Genomic DNA, 23,735 nt, shown 5'->3' with positions numbered 1-23,735 from the left:
CGCTTCGTAAAACTCCTGCATATAACTCAAATATAAAACCCTGCTTAACCACCACGAGGTAAATCTGGTCTGATGGTAGAGCCAATATTAATACAATTTACCCTCTGGATTAATTAAGATTCAAGTCTACAAAGTATCGCTCTCCTCGCCTGTGTTTTCCTTGTTTACATCAAGTACATAGAGTAATCCGGAGAAATCGTTGACTATTGCTACGTCATAGCCTCGTTTGCATACACAAAAACAAAGATGGCGGATTTCAATTTAAAATTGCCCATATTTGAAGCGTTTTTGTTGGCTATTTAAACACATTAAGCCCAATTGAGTTATCAAGTATGACAATGCAGGTAAAGAACTGTCGACGCAGAGAAACCTTTTTCTAGGCCGTACTTTCCCTTCAAAGTGCTACTACGATGAAAAAATCAGTTCTCGTTTTTCTTCACATTTCGAAAGTAATTAAGATGAATACTCGACAGGCGAGATTTTTTGTAGTAATTTCAAGAGGAAGACCGTTTATTTTAAGTACCATTACACGGTGCGGGTAAGCTTTCAGGGATCTGGATCGATGAGAAATGATCGCATAAAATGTCGCATTTCGAGTGTTCAGAACAAGAACTTTCGAAATGTGAAGAAAAAGGAGAAGTGATTTTTGATCGTAGCAGGACTTTAAAGTTTCCGAAGTTAAATATAAATAAATATACTAAATATTTATCGTAAAAGAATGGAAAAAGTTACAATGTACAGTTTCGTTTTAAACGCACGCTCTTAAATGAAATTACTTACTGTTTAGCCAACTCGGAACTCACTGTCGTGGTAGAATAACGAATTTCAGCTCGATTTTAGCCGTGGAATTGAACGAATACCCTCCATTGTAGCGACAATTCATTATTCGGGCTGACGAACGATTGTAACATCGTCCAACATTACAAATTAAATGCAAGGTCTAACTGGACCTCCTTCTGGATCCCACTCGAGAGAAGCCGGAAAGAAAACAATACATGGTTTTCAGAGTGACGTCATCAAATTCTAAAATCAAAATCGCAACGTCGTCTTAATTTGTATCTAAAGGAGATTGAAGATGACCTAGAAATAATTCTTTTTTTTCAAGTTTCCAGTTCAACATTTTGATTTCCGAATTGTCACCTTAAGTGACACCATGATACAAAGCTATTTCGTTGAAAAAATGTCTATGCTTATGAATATCTCAGCAGTTTGAGCATTTCAAGTACATTAGGAGATGTGGTCATACACATGTATTTTTATCTCATAAGCGAAAAGTAAGCGCTTACTTCGCAAAATGAACTCCAGATGATCTCGTTGATTACGGGCCGTAATGTTGGTGGACCACATGGCGTCTCCATAGAAAACTCTATAAAGTTGTGTAACGCTTCGAAAAATAACGCAGAAACCGTCACAGTACCGCACAGACCTGAGAATTGGAGATTTTTTTCTTGCAACATTCCAAGTTCTTAGCATTTTTTATTGAGTCATACATGAAAAATCACTTTCCATAGGGGACTGGGCACTAGTACAAAATGCCGTATATTTCCAAAACTAAAGACATATTTAACAAAGGCCAAGCACAGTTCGTTTTCTTTTACCATTTTGACTAATCTAATAGTAGCGAAGTCAAATAAATTTTAGCATAAACTGTTGCCCTTTTTATTTTGAGTTTTGTGGCCGTAACAAGTCACGTGAACTCATTTGCATACGTCATCCACATCAATATAAAAACTTTTGTGACGTCATTACTAGGGCAACAAAAGTCTGGGTCAGTAAGACCGTATTAATCAATAAGTTGTAATAATATTATAATGCAGCACTTAGTTCTTACTAATTTGTTTATCTCTGTCTTAACTATGTTGCAAGTTTGCCGGAAGGGCCTTGTTTTTGTCGATTTACATTTTTTTTACCTCGCGACGTTGCGGGCTTCAGCTCAGTACTCCCCCTCCTGAGGAAAAATGCGTGGGTACGGCTATAACCACGCAAGAAAGGAAGATTAAATATGCCTCCGTTGAAATAAATTTCACTGGACGCTAAGATCAAATAATAAATAGGGATCCTAAATGAAGATTATTTTAGCTACTGAACGTTCTCGAGTACGTTTAAACTTTTAACTTTAAACGTTACGGTAGTGTTCACAGCAGATAGATATTAAAATATCTATCTTTTGTGAACTCTACTTACAAATGTGGAAGCCTCCAGCAACAGCAATAAGGACCCACGCCTATCTCCGCCTTTGTTGGAGATCAATAGACCCACCCAACCTCCAGAGACACAAATACCAATGGTGTAAATGATGTAATGTACACCTGCTAGTGTATCGGAAACTGACCAACAATTATAAGTGATTCGCTTGGGTAATTGATTATGTAAACGAGATTAAGCGAATGAGGGTGTGCGTGCGATGAAGGGCGTTAATTTCCGTTGTTAAAATGCGTCAAGCCGCATAATGACGTTTCAGCCATGCAATGAATCTTAGCATCAGGTTTTGCGGTGACGAGCTGGATTTACTTGAAATGCATAACTTTTATAAACTTAACGTTTCGTATGTTACAACATACATCATCAGAAGTGATTATTATTCAGTTACAGATAAATTTAAATACAAAAATACAACTGTACGGACTGGGAACTAACGAAATTGATTGACATAAAACGACAAGAATATCCTAATAATAGAGATAAAGTTTCTCACTGCCAATGTTTTCATTTAAGGCTGGCTTAAGATCACGGATCAACAGTGACTCTTTAATTTTGCAATGCATGTCTGATCGACCAGTTGCTAATATTTCAAAATAATCGCACTTAATTCTATGGTTGGTTAAGAAAACATGATCAGCAATTGCAGAATCATGACAATTTGTAGTTAGAGCTTTAAAATCGTCTGTTTTTCTGTCACGTAATCGGCGTTTCGTTTTCCCTATGTAGAAATCATTGCAATCCCAGCAGTTTGAGCTGGATTTAGCTTTTGTGTAGTTCTAGGACAGGAGTCCTTTGTTTTCCCGCGAGCTCTCGTTGTGAGTCGAAGTTTTTTTAACGTTTCAAGGGAACAAATGTTGGGATCTGTGAAAAGCGTGAGTTTCTTTCTCGTGTTCCCCGCGGGTGGACGAACATAGAAGCTAAAGAGGGATCTATTGTTCGTGTGACGGCCATGACGTAACACGGCAACCACCAATAGAGCATAAGCGTTATAACAGAAAAATGAGGACAATCACCAACACAGTCACCAACCACCTTGGCAACTGTTTGTTAGTGGGCCTGTCGCAACTAAAAATAAATCAGAGTTCAAGGCAGGCAGGAATTGAACCAATGACCTCCATAACACCGGTCGCTGGATGCTCTAAGAATGTCAAAGAGAACTTACGTTCGTTTCCTGCCTGGGGGTCTACTTTCTTAATTTCAGTCATTTCTTTGTCCGTTGGCAAACACAAGACCTCAATATGAGTTTGGTTTGTCGCCAGTTGCCAATTTCACAAGCCATGGCAACGGGTTTTTTTTTTTTTCAGCCAGTAAGACAAGTCAAAACAACAGACAAAGGAATGAAAGTAACCCTTCAACAGTTTAGGTACAGGTGTGAAGATCCCTTGGGATTAAAAGTTTTGAAAAGGTTTGCGCCAAACAACTTCGCCAACTACATATTTCTAATAAACGCATGAGTAGCCTGCGAGAAGGCTCGCAGGCTAACGCATGAGATGACGCGAACATCGAAAGCCCTTAATTCATTACATTCCAATAAAGGGTTAAGAGTTTTTTTATGCGCCAATATGTTCACTGTGCTTGAAAACATTCTTGTCGTGTTTTATAAATGGCTTCTCTGAGTAGTTAACACAACTATTAATATGCCGTCCCAATACTTCAAGGTACCGTATCTTGAGAGATGTAACGGTTACCATAACTACCTTTACCAATGACAGAAGTAGAGTATCATGAGTTACGCTGATACCCTGGTAGCTGAAGTATTTCAACATACGACTTACCTCAGCACGAAAAACTCTAATTTATCAGAATTCCGATTATCTCGAAAAGCCTTTTTTAAAATTTAAATCATCTTATTCTTTAAGGCGGCAGAGCTTTTAACATGTTTTCCTGAAGAGAAACATGAATGAAATAATTGCAATGTTTATGCTGTGAATATTACCTTTCAACATCTCCCTTTTGATGATGCAGAGAAGTTTACACAACTTGAAATGCGACCTAAAAGTTTCGGGATAGCGGCTTGAAAACTTTGCGCCAACCCGGTATTTATTACGTCGTATTAAAACCTGTATAAGTTAGTGCTTGACTCAGTGTGCATTACAGTCAAGAAAGACAAAGCGCTTCATTAGGAAGTATTTCCATTCGAGTACCTACTTGAAATTTCAAGTAGTCTCGTGATTTACATGGATTGTTGGTCAGACCTTTTTTTTTTACTTCAGTGATGTTAAAAACCATTTTTCTCCGTTAAGGAAGGGTTCACAAATAAAATTAGACACAACTGAAAAAAATAAGAGATAATTCACTCGATACTTTTCGACCCCATCGACTAAATTAAACTGTTCTCGAATTTTCGCGGAATCCAAATAATTTAGGGTGCGTTCGATTGACCGTATTCCGGAATGGGAATGCATGAAATAGAAGTTTAAAATCCTTCGTTTTCACGTAGATTCACATTAAAATTGTCGAACACCAGCTTAAATGCTATTTTAAACATATCTTTATTATCCTTGTTGCTTGAAAACGCCGAACATACCATTTTAAATCATCTTCCTACGTGTTCTTATTCCGGAATAGGGTCAATCGAACGCACCCTAACCGACAGGTGAAAAGAACAAGCCCTGACATTCAATTTTGCACCAATTTTCAACGCGCAGAGGTGGAATCGTATGTTAAAATATAATGATACGCTCCGAACGACGAAAGATTCGGATGATTAGATGTATACACTCACCACCATTATCCTACAAAGACTTCCACGCAATCAAGAGAAAATCATTTTCTCTTGACGCAATTAAGCAGTTCATCAAAGTACTTGAATTGTGTACTCCAACATCGACCGCAGTCTTCTTTCAAAAATTACGTTGATTACAGCAGCAATGATCTTTCCTCCTGCCGGTATGTTCACCTCATAAACAGTGCCGGATAATAGGTCGTTTCCTCTTTCCAAGGCTATAACATGTTCTGCATAACGGTTAGTGCTTTACTCAGTCACGTGTACATTTCAGTCAAGGTGTTCCCACGCACCACGCCTTGAAACCAGTGGGCTGCCGAAGTCAGTGAAGATCCGACTTCCGGCCTGCCTGCGTCAGAGAGCAGAAGTTTTCAGTAGGCTTCGTACTCAGCCAACGATTTCTTTACAGGGGAATTGAAGCCCGAGATGTATATTTTTTGTATTCAAATTGCTTTCACTGAGGTAAAGCTGTAAGGAAGGTGCAAGGTGTAAGTTAACGCGAAAATGTATCCAGCACTTATGAACTTCTTGTTAATTAAAATCAAGTTTTTGTGGACTTTCACGCAAAAGGCTATCAACTGATTGTCTCCAGTACCCGACACTGATCTGTTCGATTGTGATGTGATGCACCATAGGATCAGCTACGGTTATGAACAGTCTTCCATTATTTTCCCAAAACTTTCAATTGTAAAATTTTTGACAAATTTTACAATTGAAAGTCAATGAAAAATACTTTGTAGTCTTAAATAAGTGATTCAAAAATGATAAGAATACAAACAGGATGTTTCAACTTCAAATGTAGCAAAAAGTTTAATGTCAAATGATGGCTTCCGTTACACTGTAAAGTTGTGAGAGTCACGCGAAACAAAGAATAGCAGCCAATGAATGACAAGAAAAAGACCTATAAAGTACGAACGGCACGCAAATAATTGATCTATCGTCATATCCGGATCTATGAAATGTCATTAAAGTACTTATCCCTATAAGGACTGAGGTATTTTTAGTATTCACAATCTCTGCGTGGCGTGGAAATTCCAGACGGAGCCTACATTGCAATATGATTTGTGATCTGTTGTGTCTCCTATCTTCCTCACGCCAACAATTCGAAGTTTAATAGCGTGATCGATCATTTCAAGGCATAGAGAATAGCGAAATCAAGCATAGATCGAAGAGGCACCGAACATTCCGAAGACCTTTCACGTGACCTCAGGTATCTCCGAATAAGAACGATCGGCAGATTGAAGATCACGAAAACTTACATCGGCAGTCGACTGTCTGTATTTTTTTCAATGAGTGTGTGAAGTCTATCGTAAGTTGCTCCTTTTCATATTGTACCATGATATTTCTGGAACGTTAGCCTCACGGAAAAATTGAGGTCCGGAAGCAGTCGGCGGAGGTTATTTTGAGGTGAAAGACAGTGCGGAACTCTGTTGTTATTGTCCTTTCTATTTTGTCGTTTTGCATTAGCTTGCACTACGGTTCCATCGATCAGATTTGTAACATTTATGCTGGACGTCATGAGTAACAACGTTGGAAAGAAATCAAAGTGGAACCTGTCTGTTTATATCACAAATTTAAGCACAGAGAAGTCTGTTGAAGTCAATGGAGAAACACACGTTGGAAAACTCATGTTGGACCTTGTGGAAGGTCTCGGTAAGTGTTCTCGTGTCTTGTAATCTAGTGCTCGGGTGTGGTACTGTGGTGTCTTATGTTTACAGGCAACGACAAAAAGAAGGACTTTCTTGTGATGTTTAGGCTTACGTCGAGTTGTTGTGGATGCATGCAGACATTAGATGTGTTCTATGGTCACTTTTAAACTGGAATCGAAAGCAAATGAGCATTTGCAAAGGGCGGATTAATTTTAGAGCAATTCTTATATTAACCGTTTCTTGTGATCAAATTACTTCGATGCAAAAGAATAAACAGCCGTCCAGTGTTAATGTTGAACTAACGGCGCATCTTGTATATATTTGCAGACATAGCGGCAGATTGGTCAGATCACGGGTTGTGGTGGCCTCAGAAACGCCAATGGCTTCTGAAACCCCGTTTGACTTTAGATACAATCGGAGTACAGGGGGACGCTAAACTTCAGTTTACTCCAACTCACAAAAAAGTTCGGGTTCAGCTGCCGGATTTGCAGTTTGTTGAAGTTTCCTTGGACTTCTCCAAACCAGTTTTCCACGCCATTCAAGAACTTTGTACCGAATTAGTAGTCAGGCATCCTGAAGAACTTTCACTGCTGAAGCCTTTCTACGATGGACTGAAAAAAGAAGGCAGAAGAAGCTTCCGTAGCAAGCAGAGAAGACGGCTTTCGCAGTCATCTGGCTCAGACGACAATTTATCTGCAAACAGCGATGACAAGACAAGAGGGAGTAAGGACAGTTTAACAGTGCCAAATTATAATTCGCTTCCAAGACAAGGTTACGCTTCACCGAACGGGAGTGTCAATTCTGGATCCCTTTCACCAAACTTTCCTAGCTTCGATGGAACCTATGGAACAATCGAATCAACAAACTTGGCCAGCAGTCCTGCGTCTCCTTCACAGGAAGCCATAGCCTCAATATTCAGGCCAAAAACACTGCAAGAAAAAGCTTTTGTAAACAAAGGGTATGTAGACAATTATATTAATTAACACTCAACTTCCTTTAAGCGATTATTTTCAAGCAATTTCTTTTCTCCATATCAGCATATTGGGAGGTCAATTGTACATTGATCACGGTCCAAATTTTATAAACTTAGGCATTCTGTGATACGAATAGTTTTTTCGTGTACACAACCGTACGTTTTGAGTGATGTTTACACAAATTATCACAAATTTATGTGGGAAAATTAATAAAAAACTTTGGCATCAATCGATGCAATACTTTTAAGTCCTTTTCACAGAAACGAATTGGTTTCTCATTAATTTTGATTCTTTACTATTTCTTTTACACTCTTTTTTTTATAAGATCGTCTAATTTTGGAGCTGAGGTTGAATGTTCTTATATATTTTTGCGTTGCTAGACTGTTTCTTTAATTTAAGAATAGTTTTGAATAAATCATGCAGATGTGACGAGGAAACCAGCTATCAAAATGCTTGCTTTGATGGTGCTGAAGTTCAATATTTTGTAACGATTATAAATAAGAACTGCTCATTATTACAAACTGCGATGTGTATCATGCAATAAGAAAACTATTGTTATGTGATACAAAAGATGCCCTTAAGTATTTGGGTCAATTCACATTTCTTCACCTTTATTAACATACAAATGAGTGAAATAAAAACGTTCTTAGTTGACTCTCAACCCGAGGAATGTTCTTAATACGTTCTTAAAATTTTGGTTAATCTCAGCCTCAACATTCTAAAAAAGGTTCTTATAAAGAAAAAAAGAGTGTACTCTTAATACGTCACAATTATTGAACAATATTATTGCTAAATGAGACCAGGGATGATTTGAAGAATTATGCAGATTGATAGGTTCTGCATTATTAAGGTTAACAATGAACTGAATTTGAGGTACAACTGTAGTTTCCACCTGTCCTCTACAGCACATTTGCAGGGCATCTGAGGTTATAAGCAGAAGCAACCTGACTTTTTGGAGTATTTGTTGCTCAAAATTGATAAATATGTCTTATTGGGTTGAAATGATTTACCTGAATATCATCTGGAACTACAATATATATGTTGTGGTTTAAGTTTGTCTTGGTTTTAATATTTTTAAACCAGTCCAATTTTCATTTTTCTTTATGTAATGTCATTATCACAATAATCAAAACTGAACTAGTTAAAAAAAAATTGAACCAAAGATAAAATTGAATCATAACATATACATGGAACCCACCGAGGGTGCACTTTGGAACAAGTCCCATGTACAAGGCTTTAGCTGCAGAGTTTGTTTTTAATGGTTTTCTATGGTGAATGGTGAGACAACTCAGCTTTCAAGTTTTGAATACCATCGTGATTAACCCATTGACCCCTGAGAGTGACACTGAAAAGATTTTATTGTCTAACGCCAGACGATTTTAAATAAATAAATAAATAAATAAATAAATAAATAATGGTAATTTACATTTATATTGTGCAGGTTACATGAATATATATGATCACCTGTGCATTACAATGATTAAAAACTAAAAAGTATAACAATGTAAAATGAGCTAAAAACCAACAATAAATACTAGATAAATATGTAGCTAGATGCAATAAATGAAAAAATAAATAAAGAAAAATTAATTCCAATTAAATCATAGGTATAAAAGCTAACCTAAATAAGTGCAGTTTTATCTTATCCTTAAAATTGTTCAAAGTTCCACTGTTGCGAATTTTACTGGGGAGCAAGTTCCATAGCTTTGAAGCGGAAGCACAAAAAGCCCTGTCACCCAATGTTCTCTTAGTTCTCTCTCATGGCAACTCAAAGAGAAGCTCATTGTTTGATCTCAAAGAATAGAGTGATGTACTCTTAATACCAATTAAATAATTGATATATTGCGGCGCAAGCCCGTGAATACATGTAGCTTTAAATGTAATTACTAGTATCTTAAATCTAATCTAGTGAATCCTGAAAAGCATAAGGGATATAATTATGATCAAAGTGGGAAACATGCAAATTAGGCGCATGGCTGTGTTTTGGACACGCTGTAACTTAGACAGCTGTGTTTGCGGCAAAGCATAATAATAAACTATTGCAATAGTCAATTCTACTAGTAACAAGAGTATGCATTAACGTCTTCATTGATTCAGTTGATAGATACTTTCTTATGCATCTACATGTAATGTTGTCCAGGTGGAAATAAGATGCACTACAAATCATATTGATTTGTGTCCCCATACTAAGTTGCTGATCAAACCAGCAGCCCAAATTCTTGGCCTCTTGAGCTGGAGGCTCTGATCTTAGAAAGTTGTTGTCTTGTTCCAATAAGTAAATACTCAGTGTTATCGTCATTTAGCTTAACAAGCCTGCCGCCTAATGAGATAATTTTTTTGCTTTTTAGTTGGCTGGATTCATCAAAGTCTCTTATGGCCCAGGTTTGAAAAAGTCTTTCTCAAATTGTTTTTTAGATTATAGTCGAGGTTCTTAAAGTACATGTACGAAAATTGGCCACAGTTGCAGGGATGTAGCTAAGAATAAATTCATCCAGTTGAAGGTTCTATTGAGGCGGTAAGTTCGTGCTCTGAGCATCAAAGTTTCATCATTGTTTCCAGTGTTGCGCAACAGAGAAGACATGCACAAAAGTACTTAAACAACGCTTTCACTTCATTTCCAGTATCGATAAATTCTAATGATAATTCTGTGTAGACTAACAGAAATTCAATTTTTTTTTGTTAACACATCGAATGACTTTTAAACTTTGTAGAGAATAATTTGCGATCTTCTCAGTTGCTTTGACCGACGGCAAAAATTCAGCCGGCGATCACCCCTTTCTCAAGCGGCGATTTTCACTGGCAGCCGGCGCTTAGCGACATCCCTGCAGTTGTGACTTTGTAATAATAACATGACTGAGTAGTGACAAGGAAGATATCTAAGGTTGATTATTTTTTATTTACAGGAAGTTCCAGAGTTCTCTACACTTCTGTTAAGATACAAGTATTATGCGTTCTTTGATCTTAATCCAAAGGCAAGTTTTTTGACTGACTTCATTATAAGTACTCACTGAACAGCCTTTGTGTTTTTCCACTTGATAGTTGGCTTGGATGAAGGATGGCCTGGGGAGCATTTAAAAGATGAGTGTTACATGACGCCTAGGAGTTTATAGGACCCTAGCTTACAGTGCATGCCTATCCCAGCAGCTTGAAGGGATTGAGTATTGCTACTCCTTCCTGGATGGGAGGCTAGTCCATCACAGGGTTACCCCCAGTTAAGACAGTGTCAAGCAAAGTTTCTTGTCTATTCCTTGGGTTGCACATCATGCATGTGAAAACATAAATTGCTTACCATTTAAAAAATTGAGTTGAGAAATGGAAATGTTGTAGAAGAGGAATAAATAAACAATGGGTCCAAGTGTCAGGGCTGTGCGACATTCTGTACTTGAGTTATTCTGTGAATTTATTACTCAAATGATAGAGTTTATTATGGAGGCGCCATGTTGGTGTACTGCTGAAGTACACCAACATGGCGGCTGGAAACTTGTAGAAACATCTGGAATTTAGTTTGGCTGTCTTTAACACTTTCTGCTGTATAATGAGCAAGCAAACATTGGTATAGATGTCGTAGCACAATTTGTTCCTTTGGTACAATTTTTTCTGAACTGGTACAGAATATATTGAACTGGTACAAAATATATTGAACTGGTACAATTTTAATTGTACTGGTTTACTTTTATCAACTGTCTAAAAAAGGGATTTTCCTTTTCTGTTTAGGCCACAAAACACGAGGGAAGTCGATGATTCTATTAAACTGGCTTTTTTTTTAAGCCGTCAACATGTCACGCACTGTGAAGAACTCTGAAATTCAAACTGCTCTATTTTCAAAATGAAGCACAGTACCGAGCTGAAAACATACAAACAGATATATTTTTAAATCTTGTGTAGCTGATCAAGAAAAAAACTCAAAAGGGTCTTTAGTTTTGTATTTTATTTTTTTGTGATGTCACGTGGAACCCAAGAATAAGGGAGAAACTGATGACAAAGCTAGGCCTCAAACCAGTGACCCTTGGGATGGTGCTCCAGCATGCTTACCACTACTCCACTGTGCCTTCCCCTCGTAAAAAACCAACAAAATAATACAGAAAAGAGCATGTGTACATGGATGAATTTTTCATCTTTGAGAACCGCAACATTGCTCCTTTAGTTTATAATATCGTTAGGATTGCTCTTGATTTTTTGATTGCATTACGAAGCGTTAATATCTATTACTGCTTTAGGTGTTGAATCAGTTGAATCATTTGGATACTTCTATGTTTAGGTTGATGAGGTTCGTATCAATCAGTTATATGAACAAGCAAAGTGGTCAGTTTTAACTGAGGAGGTTGAATGCACTGAGGAAGAGATGATGACCTTTGCTGCTATACAGGTCAGTCAAGTAACTTTGCCATATTTGTGCTGCATTACCGTGATGGTTGTGAAATAGCATTTGCATGAGACCATCTAGACACCCAGGAATGTCTCCTACTCTTTCAAACTTTGGTCTTGTTGAGCTCCTACACTCCTACATAAGCCAGTAGCTGTTATTATCATTATTGAACCTGTTTTTTAATGAAGATGTGATTTCTTTGCTGATTTTGCTTACGTATCATGATCTCCCGTATGTGAAGAGGGAATCAACCACTCAGGAATTTAAGGCAATGACATACCGGTAATACCATAAACCATACCTACATGTTAAGAATTAAGGGATTTGAGAGCTTTTATAAGTTTAAAAGGGTAAAGAACTTTTGGAGATGAGGTGATAACATATTTGCTTTGATTGTATGCTTTTCTTAACTATCACTAGTTCCAAGTCAAGCTTACCTCTGCATCACCACAGAGTCAACAGGGTGAGGAAGATGATGATGATATAGATGCAGCACTCAGTGATTTACAGGTGAATCTAGAGATACTGCAGCTAATTATTATTTTTGAGATTAATTCACATCTGAGTTTTTTTATTTTCTTGTCATCATCAAGATTCTAGAGGCTCAATAAATAAATGCCTGAACAATAAACTCTTCTAGATTTGCCCAAGACTATTATTTTAGGCAGCTTTATTGTCAAAAATTTTCCATTTAAGTGCCTATGAAATAAAAAATATCTTTTGCTTATTTAAAAAGCCTTTCAGAATGCAAAGAAAGGTGTTTTCTGGTTTGGAATACCTTCTTATGTTCTGGAGATATGCTGTATTCAAGTGTGCAATGACTGTGACAAATCCCAAAATTGAGAATATCTCCTGAAAATATTGGCACCAATAGTGTACATCAGATGAGGCACAAAGTGACTCCCATTGAGATGTTGGCATGGCAACACTCTTCCAGTACCTCATGGCAATGAACCAAATATTACAGATTTTGAACAGATAAGTACAGGTAGATCGATGGTCAAACTTAAAACATGTGCTATCCATAATGCCTTACACCTCTGTTTAAGCTTACCAAGAGTGAACATGTCTTATTATGACAATAAACAAGAAAATCAATCCAGCATTAAATAGGCCCAGCAGCAAGAATGGTTGCCTTGGCAACAACATAGAGGGTATTAGTTTGTGCCTTACTTGATGTTGATTACTGCTGCTACATTTGTAAGTTTGAACAACACCCATCTAATATTTTCTGAGTCTTAATTTTAAGGTTTATTTCAGTCATTGTACAGTTTTTGACGTCACCAATTTTTGAACAAAAACTTGCATATATTCAATGAATATATATTCAATATTCATGACTTAACCAACAACATGATTCAACTGCACATTTTGGCACCAGAGTTTGGAACCCCAAGTACGCCAACTCCCAAAAAAGAAATTTAAAAGGAAACTACGAGAAATTCTGTTCTCTATTTTTAATGCCGAGGGCACTTGTGTTGAAGCACCCACACTCCTAACTTATAACTTGATCTAATGAGCAGTATTTTATTGTTACAGTAATTGCTCACTTCTTTCTTTGTTTGTTTCTCTCTTCTTTTTGTTTGACTTTTTAAGTTACTGATAATGACGTCTTATTTAAAAGTGCAACCCGCCTCGATTAGCTCTGCTTCCTGCAGGTTGTGCAGGATTATCATTGTAATTTTTATCTTAAATTTATAATAAAATGATGAAATGATGATGAATGGTAAGCAATACCAGAGTTAGGTCAAGTCAGTATGAAGGGTTTATGTTTTGTGTGAAATAATTTGAATCACAAATTGGGGCAATCATATTATTTAAAAGGTCACAGTATTATTATTGTTAATACTGAATAATCAAGCAGTTACATGTATTATACCACTACAAGCTTAAGTGAGTGTTATGTAGCCAAAATAAAAGTATTTAAATATAATGCAGTCATAGGCATTTTCTTTTTGTGGCAATAGCAGTTGTTTTGTTTTGTAGGCTACTCTGGAAGGATCATCTTTGTCTAATTCAACACCTCAAAAGGTGAGCTGAAAATCTGTCCTTTGAGACTCTTGGAGTTGTTGTGTTGGAACACAAAATATTGATTTCACCACCAAAGCCATTGTGCTCACAAAACAATGATGTGATTTTTGAGCTGGAAGCCTGTATACTTACCACTGTTTCAAGAGCATGTATTGGCAAATATGATCTTACACCATTGACACCTCAAATGCCCTAGGACACCCCCAGTTGACAAGTAAAATTGTCTTGCGTTAGACAGAGTAAAATCTGTTCAGTCTCACTCCCAGGTGTCAATAGGTTTAACTGACATGATTTTAGAATGACATTGTTTGTTGAGAGGTATCAAAACCTATAGGGTTCCATTGTATTTAACACTGGTTAGCATTAACCATGCCTCAAGCAACCGGGCCAGGAGTCAATGGGTTATATTACACAGTCTATCTGAAAGAAAATTGCCATCAGTTTATATGAAGGCAGGAGGATTGAAATTAACAGGAAAGCCAGCTAAGAGTTCAAAGGGAAACACACATCTTCTTGGATAAAAAACAGCACAGCTGAAAACTACAATAAATTTCAAAGGAAACAAGGACAACAACTAGTTTCTGTGAAATTTTATAAATTTTCAACTTTAAATCAATTAATTTTAAATTGGAATAATTGCTTTGATTTTATGTTACAGAGTCTGACTTCAGTCCCAGAAATAAAGGATTATCTGCATATAATCAAGTGAGTCAGGGTTAGGGTTTGGAAAAATTATAATGTTTACAAACTGTACTTCAGGAATGGGTTTAAAAGAACACTTTTGTGATGTTTGTTACCTGTATTTTATGAAACAAGTGGTAATGACGTTGTGAAGAAGGAAAAGGAGCCACTACTGTGCATGTGGTGTCCATCCAAATTGCCATGCATCATTCTTATGATCTGTGTTTCTGGACAAGCAGGAAAATGGAGCTATTAGAGATTGGGCTGATAGAAATGGTATTTTCTTTTCATTTATTTCATAGCTTTGTTGACAAACAGAATTTAGTGTAGATCATGTAACCAGTAAGGTACAAAAAAATTATAATGGTAGCAAAAATCATCGTTTCTTTTTTTATAGACACAAAACATTTGGAACAAAGAAGAAGAAGTACTGGTTTGTTTTTAAAGGTACTAAAACTGGAAAATTTGTCTGCCGTTTTTACTGCATCGCTTGAAATTTTTGAATATTGAAATCGGTTCTTACAGGTAAATGTATCATTTCTTCTTAGACACAATTTTGTCATTATTTAAAAGTCAAGAAGAATCATTTGGTGAACCGGTTCAACGAATGAACCTGAGAGGTATGTCTCAACAACAAAAGTTGTGCCTTTTTATCCATTGCTTGTGAAGTCTACTGTGGAAAAGTAGTAAAAGGTCCTTGAAGTTAGCATTAATTTTTTTTGTTGCATTTTGTAGTAAGGCAAACGGAGGTTGTCAAATAATTTAATAGAGGTATTACTACAAATAAGCTTTCTTAGTATTAATTTTTATCTATTCTGTCTTCAGTGGATTTCATAAGTTGTTTGTGTCTTGAAATTTGTGGCATCCTGATTAAGGCAGTCAAATGGCTCAAACTATTTTAATTAAAGGAGGCTCCTTAGAGCACACAAATTGAGTTTGTAGTATAGCGTGTAAAGCCTGAAATGCGCGTGTTTTTCTGACCAAATCTATAAAATTAACTGCTAATTTTTCTCGCGTTCCCTTCGGTAAAATTTTTTGAAAATTGGCTGAGTTCTAACCAGGTGCAGTTCCTATCAAATACCCAAAAAGTGTTAAAATCTGTCAGAGTTAATCTCATGTGTTAAGAAAAATGACAAATGACAGAATATTGGCAAAGCCGTCTGGACGACCTTCACCTTTTACCTCTTCAAAATGTCAGGCAACATAATTTCCATCATGTGGCACGGAATTAGAAAAATTCACCGACGGAAAGTATAAGTATTAAGAAATTTAGGGCAAAAATTAGAATATGTCTGCCTATCATTAGATGTGATGTTGTCATGGTAACGGCCACAATCCAAAAATTGACACCCAAAGAATGAGCCTTATTATATCGGTAACCATAATGGTAAATCTCTACAGGGAAAACTTTAAGGGAAATAACTAGGTTTCCTTTTGTAACTCATGCCCTGTGGTGAGGGTATTCGCAAATACTCTAGGGAGCCACCTTAATGTTGGTGGAAGAAAAAGAGCATATCTTATGGAAAATCAAGGGCTTTATGAACTAACTCAGTTAAGCATGCACATGTAGCCATGTAGCGCCATTGGTGACCAAGATGCTATATAACATTCAGCTTCCTTGCAACAAAATCTGCTGAGAAATCGTGGCAAACGAGGGGCAAAGCCGCGAGCCGCGAGTTGCGCGGGTCGGATATCACGTCCTCTCGAAGGTTTGTCTGCTGCACATGAATGAGATAAACTTAGAAGAACTTAAATAATCTTGTTGACCTTGTATGATGAAAGAAACTGGTGCTGCAGCACGAGGGACATTTGTGCAGTTTTAAAGCAAAGGCTAGTTAGATAGAAAACGTGGGCATGGTTGAAGCACAAAGAGTCTTCCGTGGCCAGCCTCAATGAATGAACACATTCATGGATAGCCTTAGAAGAAACTTTGCGAGCTCAACGTAACTGTGGATTAACAGCTGAATTGCAAAATATTACTATTTTAGGGTGTGAGGTAATTCCAGATGTCAATGTGAACAAAGAAAAGTTTAACATCAAGATAAAGCTCAAAGACTCAGAAGATATTGAAGTCTGCTGCTCAAGTGTGAGTTGTCCTGTCGTAATTCACCATAAAGATTTAAGGCGTTGGCAAGCCCAATCATTTGTGTCTTGCAGTAATATAACAAAACAACCTTGACAATCGAACAATGCCTTCCCCCATTTCAAGATACGGAGCATTATTTAAGATTTCAAGGGCGATGTGGTCTTCCTCATTACTTTTTATAGGAAGTTATGAAGTTGCTGTGAAATTCTAGAGGCTGGGAGCTGTAAGACCTAAGTAGTACTTTTCTTTATTATTCCACTAGACGGTAATACACTGTAGTGCCCAGGTTTGACCGGTTTAGAGCAGAGCAAATACGGACGGAACGCGAGTTTTTCAATGAAAGAAATTGTTTCATCACGATGCAAAGCTTGAGAATTTAGCTTGTCATCGCTTGTTATTCTTCATTTCGTTTATCGAATCAAATAAAGGACATTTGGCTCGCTTTTTGTACTGTTTACATCGTTCGCACGCGCCCTGAAGGACAGATGATGTATTTTTTTAAACAATCTAAGCAAATAAAATTGAATCAAAATAACACCTTTTTGTAGTGGAATAATAAATCTCTTATTCGATGGTTTGTTTAACATATAATACTCGCGGACATTTTGCTCATTGCTCGTATTTTTCCTCGACCTTGCGGCGCTCGGAAAAATACTACGCAACTCGCAAAATATCCGCGCGTATTATATGTTGAACCATCGAATAAGATGTATTTATTATCAAACTGTATTAGTTATTGTACAGAAAATGCATGAAACGAGTACAAATATTCCACGCTATTGTACAGTTAGTTATTGTACACTTGGTTGTCGTGTAGTAGAGAACCGGTTTGCCCAGTTTAGGTGCTTATGTTACCCTGCGCTTGTCACGCACAAATGTGACACAAGTTCTTGGTTGTTTACAATTCACTTACTAAAAATTTAGTTTAAAAAAGTTGGATGATAAATAGCATCCTAGATGTTTGGTGTGTAGTATCGCTCAGTATTTCTACTCTGTTGTATTTTGACTCGCCCTTGCGGGCTCGTCAAAATACAGCACAGCTCCCAAAAATACTGAGCGATACTACACACCAAAACTATCCAACTTTTTCGCGCTAAGTTGAACGTGTGACAGATTTGTGCGTGAAAAGCGTGCGGCAAACGTCAACATCTAAACTAGTTAGCCTGCGTGGCAGGCCGTAGAAAGGAGCGCCGGAGTGTAGGGAGGGAGGGAGGAGTCCCTCCTCCCTCCCTCCCTACACTCCGGCGCTCCTTTTTACGGCCTGCCACGCAGGCTACGCAGGCTAAAACTAGTCAAACCGGTTTTCTTACTACTGTACAAGAACAGGAGCCCATGCCAATAACCAAGTGCACAGTAACTAACTGTTCGTGCGTTTTTTGTACAATAACTAATACAGTTGAATAATAAATATACTGACATCTGTGCTGTGTTACAACTTAAGGAGGCTCAATATTCCAAGTGGACGGCAGCATATCGTTTGGCCTCAAAAGGGAAGACTATGGCTGATGCTGGATATGATGCAGAGGTGTCTGGAATTCAGGCTTTTCTCAGTATGCAACATGACAAGGGGGATGCCACACCCCTTAATCCAGGCCAGGTCTGTATTACATATTCCACTGACTTTCCAGGGATTGTCTATTCAGAGTGGGTTGCATTCAAGGTCTTAAAATCACCAACAAAGACTAACAAAGACATAAAGAGAGGCTACTGGTATCAAAAAGGAAGTCAAAACGAAAGGGATAGGAAAACGAAATCCTAAGAATGCGGCACAGTTATCCGAATTCGAAAAAAGGCCGAAAATCGGATTGATATCAGTGGCCCAAGTTGTTCGAAGGCTGGATAACTTTATACTGTGCGTAAGTCAGTATCCAGATAATAAAACGTACTTCAGGTGAAACGTTGGCGAAAGTTTTTATACACACCTAAGGTTACGGTTACGTGAGTAAATACTGAAATCTGGGAACAGATTGCAACTATCGGATAGGATAAAGTTAACTGGGCCTTGCGGCCAGATCACGTATTGTGCAGCTAGTTTAGTGCGCTATTTCCCAGTGAATTTGAAAGTACTTGAATCTTGTTGTACAGATCCAAATTCAACCGGAAGATTTTGTTGGACCACGAATGCTAAAGAAGTACAAAGCAAAACAGGTAAAGAGACCCTTTTGGGTACTTTTCAAATAATTGATCTCGAGTTAAGATGCGTTAGTAACTGCAGAATACACTGTCACTATTGTGTTCTCGTAGAGGCATTCTTTGAAGAGCGAAGCATAGAACAATGCACATCATCCGTATTCAAATAAGTGGCCGGGTGTTCTGCAGTGTAGCTTAGCTTTTACAAATGAAGTAGAAAATTAAAATAATTTATGAAAAGTTGTCTTCTCTAAAAGCGTTCAGCGGTCATGTTTTTACCCCTAACAATAATAATAAATTAAACATTCTATGGCGCTCTTTCCAGATGTGATCAAAAGCGCTTTACAAAAATTTCATCCAAAATTAAATACAACATTGAATGGAGAAAAAGTAAACAAATAATATTAAAATGATTCGTCAACAAGAAAGCAGTAGAATACGCTTGAATAGCAATAAAGCTTAATTCGTTAAGGATGATTTTGGGACTCAAAAAGATGCATAAACATGGACGCTGTGTGGTCGTACGAAAATCGAGACGTGAATGCGCCCTGCAATCAGAGTGTTTTTAGGCCATTTCATCGTCCTTTCAAAATTATAGGAAATTAACACTTTTAACGCAAATTTCTCAAATTTACGTTAATTTAATTCGTGTTAATTTGTGTTAACGCTAACGATATATTAAAATTCAGTCCCAAACAAAAGACATCATCTCGAGGCTCTGGGGAATAAACTCATACAAATCCTTATTTTTATTCCCCGGAGCCTCGAGATGATGCCTTTTGTTTAGGACTGAATTTTAATATATGAAAATTGGTCTATTGAAGTCGCGTTAATTTCCAATACGTTGATTAACACGATCGTTAATTTTCTATAGTAAGGTAACAGCTCACATGAGCCTAACAGATTGACCAGCTCCCAACTGACTGACTTTTTAGCTCAGTTGGTAGAGCGCTTGCGCCAGCATTGGGTTCGATTCCCGTTGAGGCCACCGGTATTTTTCAGGTGTCTATAGACGTCTTTCATTAGCCCTTGTCACACGGCGGCCATATTGTCCCGAGAGACCAAAAAAAGCTTTTTTACCACGCCAAGCCTCACCCCCATGGTTTCCACTGCGAGGCTTGGCGTGGTAAAACAAAGCTCTTTTTGTCTCCCGGGACAATATGGCCGCCGTGTGACAAGGGCGAATAATGGCGGCAAACATGAAGGCAGTAGGTTTAATTAACATAGGTGCAAAAGAATGTGAAGGTGCTCGCCATTTACATTGTATAAAAGTGGTTTATTACGTGCAGACAATTGCTTAAATGATAAATCGTCCGGATAAGTGCAATAATCATTTTCCCTTTCGTATATTCGTGTTATCTTGCTCACTTTGTTGTGTGGTATGCATATTCAGATTGCAGCTCGAATCCTTGAGGCACATTCATCGTTAAACAAGACTTCATTAGTTGAATCCAAGATGTTGTACATCAGGCAGTGGCAATCCTTACCCGAGTTTGGTGTTTCGCACTTTGTGGTTCGCTTCCGAGGCTCCAAGAAAGAGGTAAGGACCTCCACTTGGTGAAGTCGAAACTGCTTAGCGGATCCTGACAACACCGACAATGATCGGGGTCTTGAAGTAACCCAGGAGAAACGGCTGGCTGTGTTTCAGTTCATTGTTTCTCAGAGAAGAACCATCTTCGTCAAGATGAAGTTTCAAAAAGGTTTACTTGAAATCCTGGTCTAGCGGTTAAAACTGTCAACTCACCATCGTGCATTATCATCGACTACATTCAACTATTATTTACTCTGAACATTTTCATATTTTTCATCTTAGTCGATGACACTTTTCTCCATTTGGTCAACCGCATGACACGCGGTGATATTTGATAACAGTTTCTAAGCAGCTGTAGCGATGTTAAAGAAAGCCTTTCAAACCATTTCTTTCTGGCTGCTATTGTTATTATTTTTTTGCAAGCTTTTTTGCGACTTCTCAATTTGCTTTCTCAGTTGCAATTATCATTCCCGCTTAAAGTCGTCCGGCAAAATCCGCTTGCAGGGTCTAAACAAGTCAAGGACACTGCATGGAACAGTAGTTATCGCGACTTATCGCCCCGAACGATAATGACGGTGATCTTCCCTTGCTGGTTATCTTCCTACATCCTGAGTCTGAGAACCCAGAATTTTGTATATTTTCGGCTCGCTATTCAGCTGTTCATAGAAAAGAGACAAAAGAGAAACGAGAGCCGGGAGTACGCCTGCCTTCGCAGGTCACCTAGATGAAAAGGGGCAACTAGTAAAGAACATAAGTTGTATCGCTTCATTGTGAATCTTTTTCTTTATAGGAAATTCTTGGAATAGCATTTAACAGAATCATGCGAATGGACCCATCCAGCCGAGAGGCAACTAAGACTTGGCGATACAGTGTTATGAAAAACTGGAATGTGAACTGGGAAACAAGAGAAATGGTGATACAGTGTGAAGGCGAAACCATTACATTTGAATGTATGAGTGCAGACATTAAGGTCATTCACGAGTTCATTGGTGGTTACATCTTTATGTCAATGAGAAAGGATGTCAATCAGCCTTCCAACGAGGAATTGTTCTTTAAACTGACTGGTGGATGGGTTTAAAGCTCGGAACACAATCCAGCTGTCTCAGTCAAACTTCAGTTAAGGCAGAGAATAATCTGGTGTACCCCTCACAGAAGATTTGAAATTCAAGAGTGTTTGGACATAGATGTTAAGACCAAAACACATGCTAAATGTTTTTTTTTTCTCCACGAGAGCAGTATATCCGCCATGTATGCGGCAGTAATCTAGTGTCCTTGGAGTCAAGGAGTTCAGGCAATAGAGGTTTCAACTTAGCGATCTCGTAATTCGAGTTCAACTACCATAATCCTTCAAGTTTGGAAATTTACAACATTTAAACATTCTGGTAGTTGGATTAGACCTGTGGCATTTGAATCTGATGTCTATTTCAGCGAACTGTGAAAGTAAATTATATGGTGCCAGTTACGGTTAAAATTGTTTTAGGTGAACAGTTTTTGTAAAAAAAAATTACTACAATATTCTTTTTTTACTGTTCTATCGTTTAAAATCTATGGTTAAATGTATTTTGTACTTGACGTTTACTTTTGATAAGAACTTAATGCAGTACAAGTCAAAAGGTTCCATTATAAATGCAGGAAATGTAAGAACTGTCAATGCATACTTTGCTAGCACTAAATTTGAAGGTTAATTAGTCACGAATAGGGCAACAGATATAAGTCAATCGATGCGTCGAATGTGTTTGTTGGAACGAGAGTTGGATAATACAAATATTAGTTTAGGATTCGCTATCCTAAGTGTCTGCGATTCCCCGTGGCGCGCTCCGTGTGCCTAAAGCTATTTTCTACAACTTAGAGGAAAGCGCTCTCTCGCGATTCATGGCTATGGTACGAGAAGTACAATCTTTGGTCTCCTATTGAATAGTTTCGCCTGGAGATTTGGCTGCTTTCCTTATACGGAGAGGTCTGTATCTCTTTACAAAAATACCCTTCTCCTCCCCATTGGACGCGATAAGGCCCAGATTAATGCTTGTGGTCGGTCACCCGGACTCGACAGATTCGTAGTCGAAGTGAGGGTCAATATTAGTAATTGCTCGTAAATTCGTTTGTGATCAACGGTCGATGATTCTGCAATTTCCTCGTTCGGACGCAGCCAAACTGGAGTAGTTATTCATGCTGTTTATTTACCACGAGAATCGCGTATCACTGGGGTATATGATACGTTGATACTGATACGTTTTCGGCCCGCATATTACGCACTTGAAAGATATGGCGCAAAACAATATACTTACAAGAAACACTTGTGTACTCCAAGAAATTAGGAGCTTCGTTTTAGAGAGAGCAGAAATATTTAAACAAATCGAGGAAATAGATTGATCATTTATCTTTTGTATGAAACTGCTGGACTTCAAAATATGCAAGAAGGAGAATTTTTAAAGCCTCAATTTGATTTGGGCACATTGATAACCCTAGTAGATAAAAATTGTTTATCGTTTGTATAGCGGGTGATTCGATGTTTGGAAAGAAAAAGAGTGTAAAATATCACGGATTTTTTTCTTACTTCGGTTTTTGTAACTAATTAATATATTCATAACCTGTGGTTCGATTCATTTTAGTTTGTAAATGTTGAGGCCCACCCTCTTACCGCGCCCGAGCCTCAAAGGAAGATCCACGCTGAGGAAAAGCATGGGATGCGAAGTGGTTGTTTAATGAGAGTCTTGGAAATAAACATTATTTAAATTAGTTTTGTGTGGTCATGTCATTTCGTATATGGATTCTAGTTGTCTAGCCTGAGGACAGGTTCTCCGCGCGTCAAATGGCGCGCGGCCCGCTCGCTCCAATTCCCCAGCTGTTGACTGCGTGCCATTCGACGCACGGAGTGCATGTGTGCAGGCTACTAATTGTCCTTCATCGTCTCTAATGTTTACTTGTCTTATAGTTACTTGTAAATGAAAAGTGTGGTTGGTTGACTCTTGTGAGCAAAAGAGAAGCGGTAATTAATTCGTCTAGCAAGCCTTTTCTCCTCATGATTTTCTTTCAAAAAGAAGCGCTATATATACTAAGTGCCTCAGATGTTGCGAACAAACGTCGGAGGGATGGATTTTGCCATTAGAGTTGTAAGAAAAGGACTGAGATGAAACGCTTCCCTGGGACAAAGGATATCTCTGCCTCTTGTTAAATCTTTTTGACTCAACACCACCCAGTCCGGGTTCAAATCGAGGCCAAGGACACAACAGGGTCCTTTATACGAGAGAAAATAAGCCGCGGCTTACTCTGGCCGCGGCGTACATAATACGCGAAAGGAACTATTTATACGAGTGTAAACTCCAAGGCCAGGATAAGCCGTGGCTTGAGAAAGCCGTGAAC

The 23,735-nt window shown here is 38.0% G+C and overlaps 2 protein-coding genes across 2 annotated transcripts in view; one reads left to right on the top strand and one right to left on the bottom strand.

Annotated features, from left to right (window-relative positions):
- The window catches only part of LOC138026620 (cyclic AMP-dependent transcription factor ATF-3-like), a 25,829-nt gene extending 20,726 nt beyond the window's left edge, over positions 1-5,103 (bottom strand). Inside the window, exon 1 of the mRNA XM_068874045.1 lies at positions 4,928-5,103. Coding sequence (XP_068730146.1) covers positions 4,928-4,933 — 6 coding nt within the window. The 5' untranslated portion in view covers positions 4,934-5,103. The remainder of the gene's footprint in view (positions 1-4,927) is intronic.
- Positions 5,104-5,911: 808 nt separating this feature from the next.
- LOC138026542 (fermitin family homolog 2-like) lies at positions 5,912-23,111 on the top strand. Its single transcript, XM_068873936.1, has 15 exons — positions 5,912-6,580; positions 6,904-7,534; positions 9,899-9,932; positions 10,454-10,522; positions 11,809-11,916; positions 12,337-12,426; positions 13,903-13,947; positions 14,606-14,652; positions 15,026-15,075; positions 15,177-15,248; positions 16,617-16,714; positions 18,156-18,311; positions 18,800-18,862; positions 20,238-20,384; positions 21,166-23,111. Exons 1-15 carry the CDS (start codon positions 6,433-6,435, stop codon positions 21,451-21,453), a joined length of 2,046 nt encoding a protein of 681 aa, XP_068730037.1. The 5' UTR covers positions 5,912-6,432; the 3' UTR covers positions 21,454-23,111.
- Positions 23,112-23,735: the final 624 nt, after the last annotated feature.

The sequence above is a fragment of the Montipora capricornis genome, chromosome 12 (genome assembly GCF_036669925.1).
Source record: "Montipora capricornis isolate CH-2021 chromosome 12, ASM3666992v2, whole genome shotgun sequence".
NCBI lineage: Eukaryota > Metazoa > Cnidaria > Anthozoa > Scleractinia > Acroporidae > Montipora > Montipora capricornis.
The sequence above is the reverse complement of the archived record's forward strand: the minus strand, read 5'-3'. Positions and strand labels throughout refer to the sequence as shown.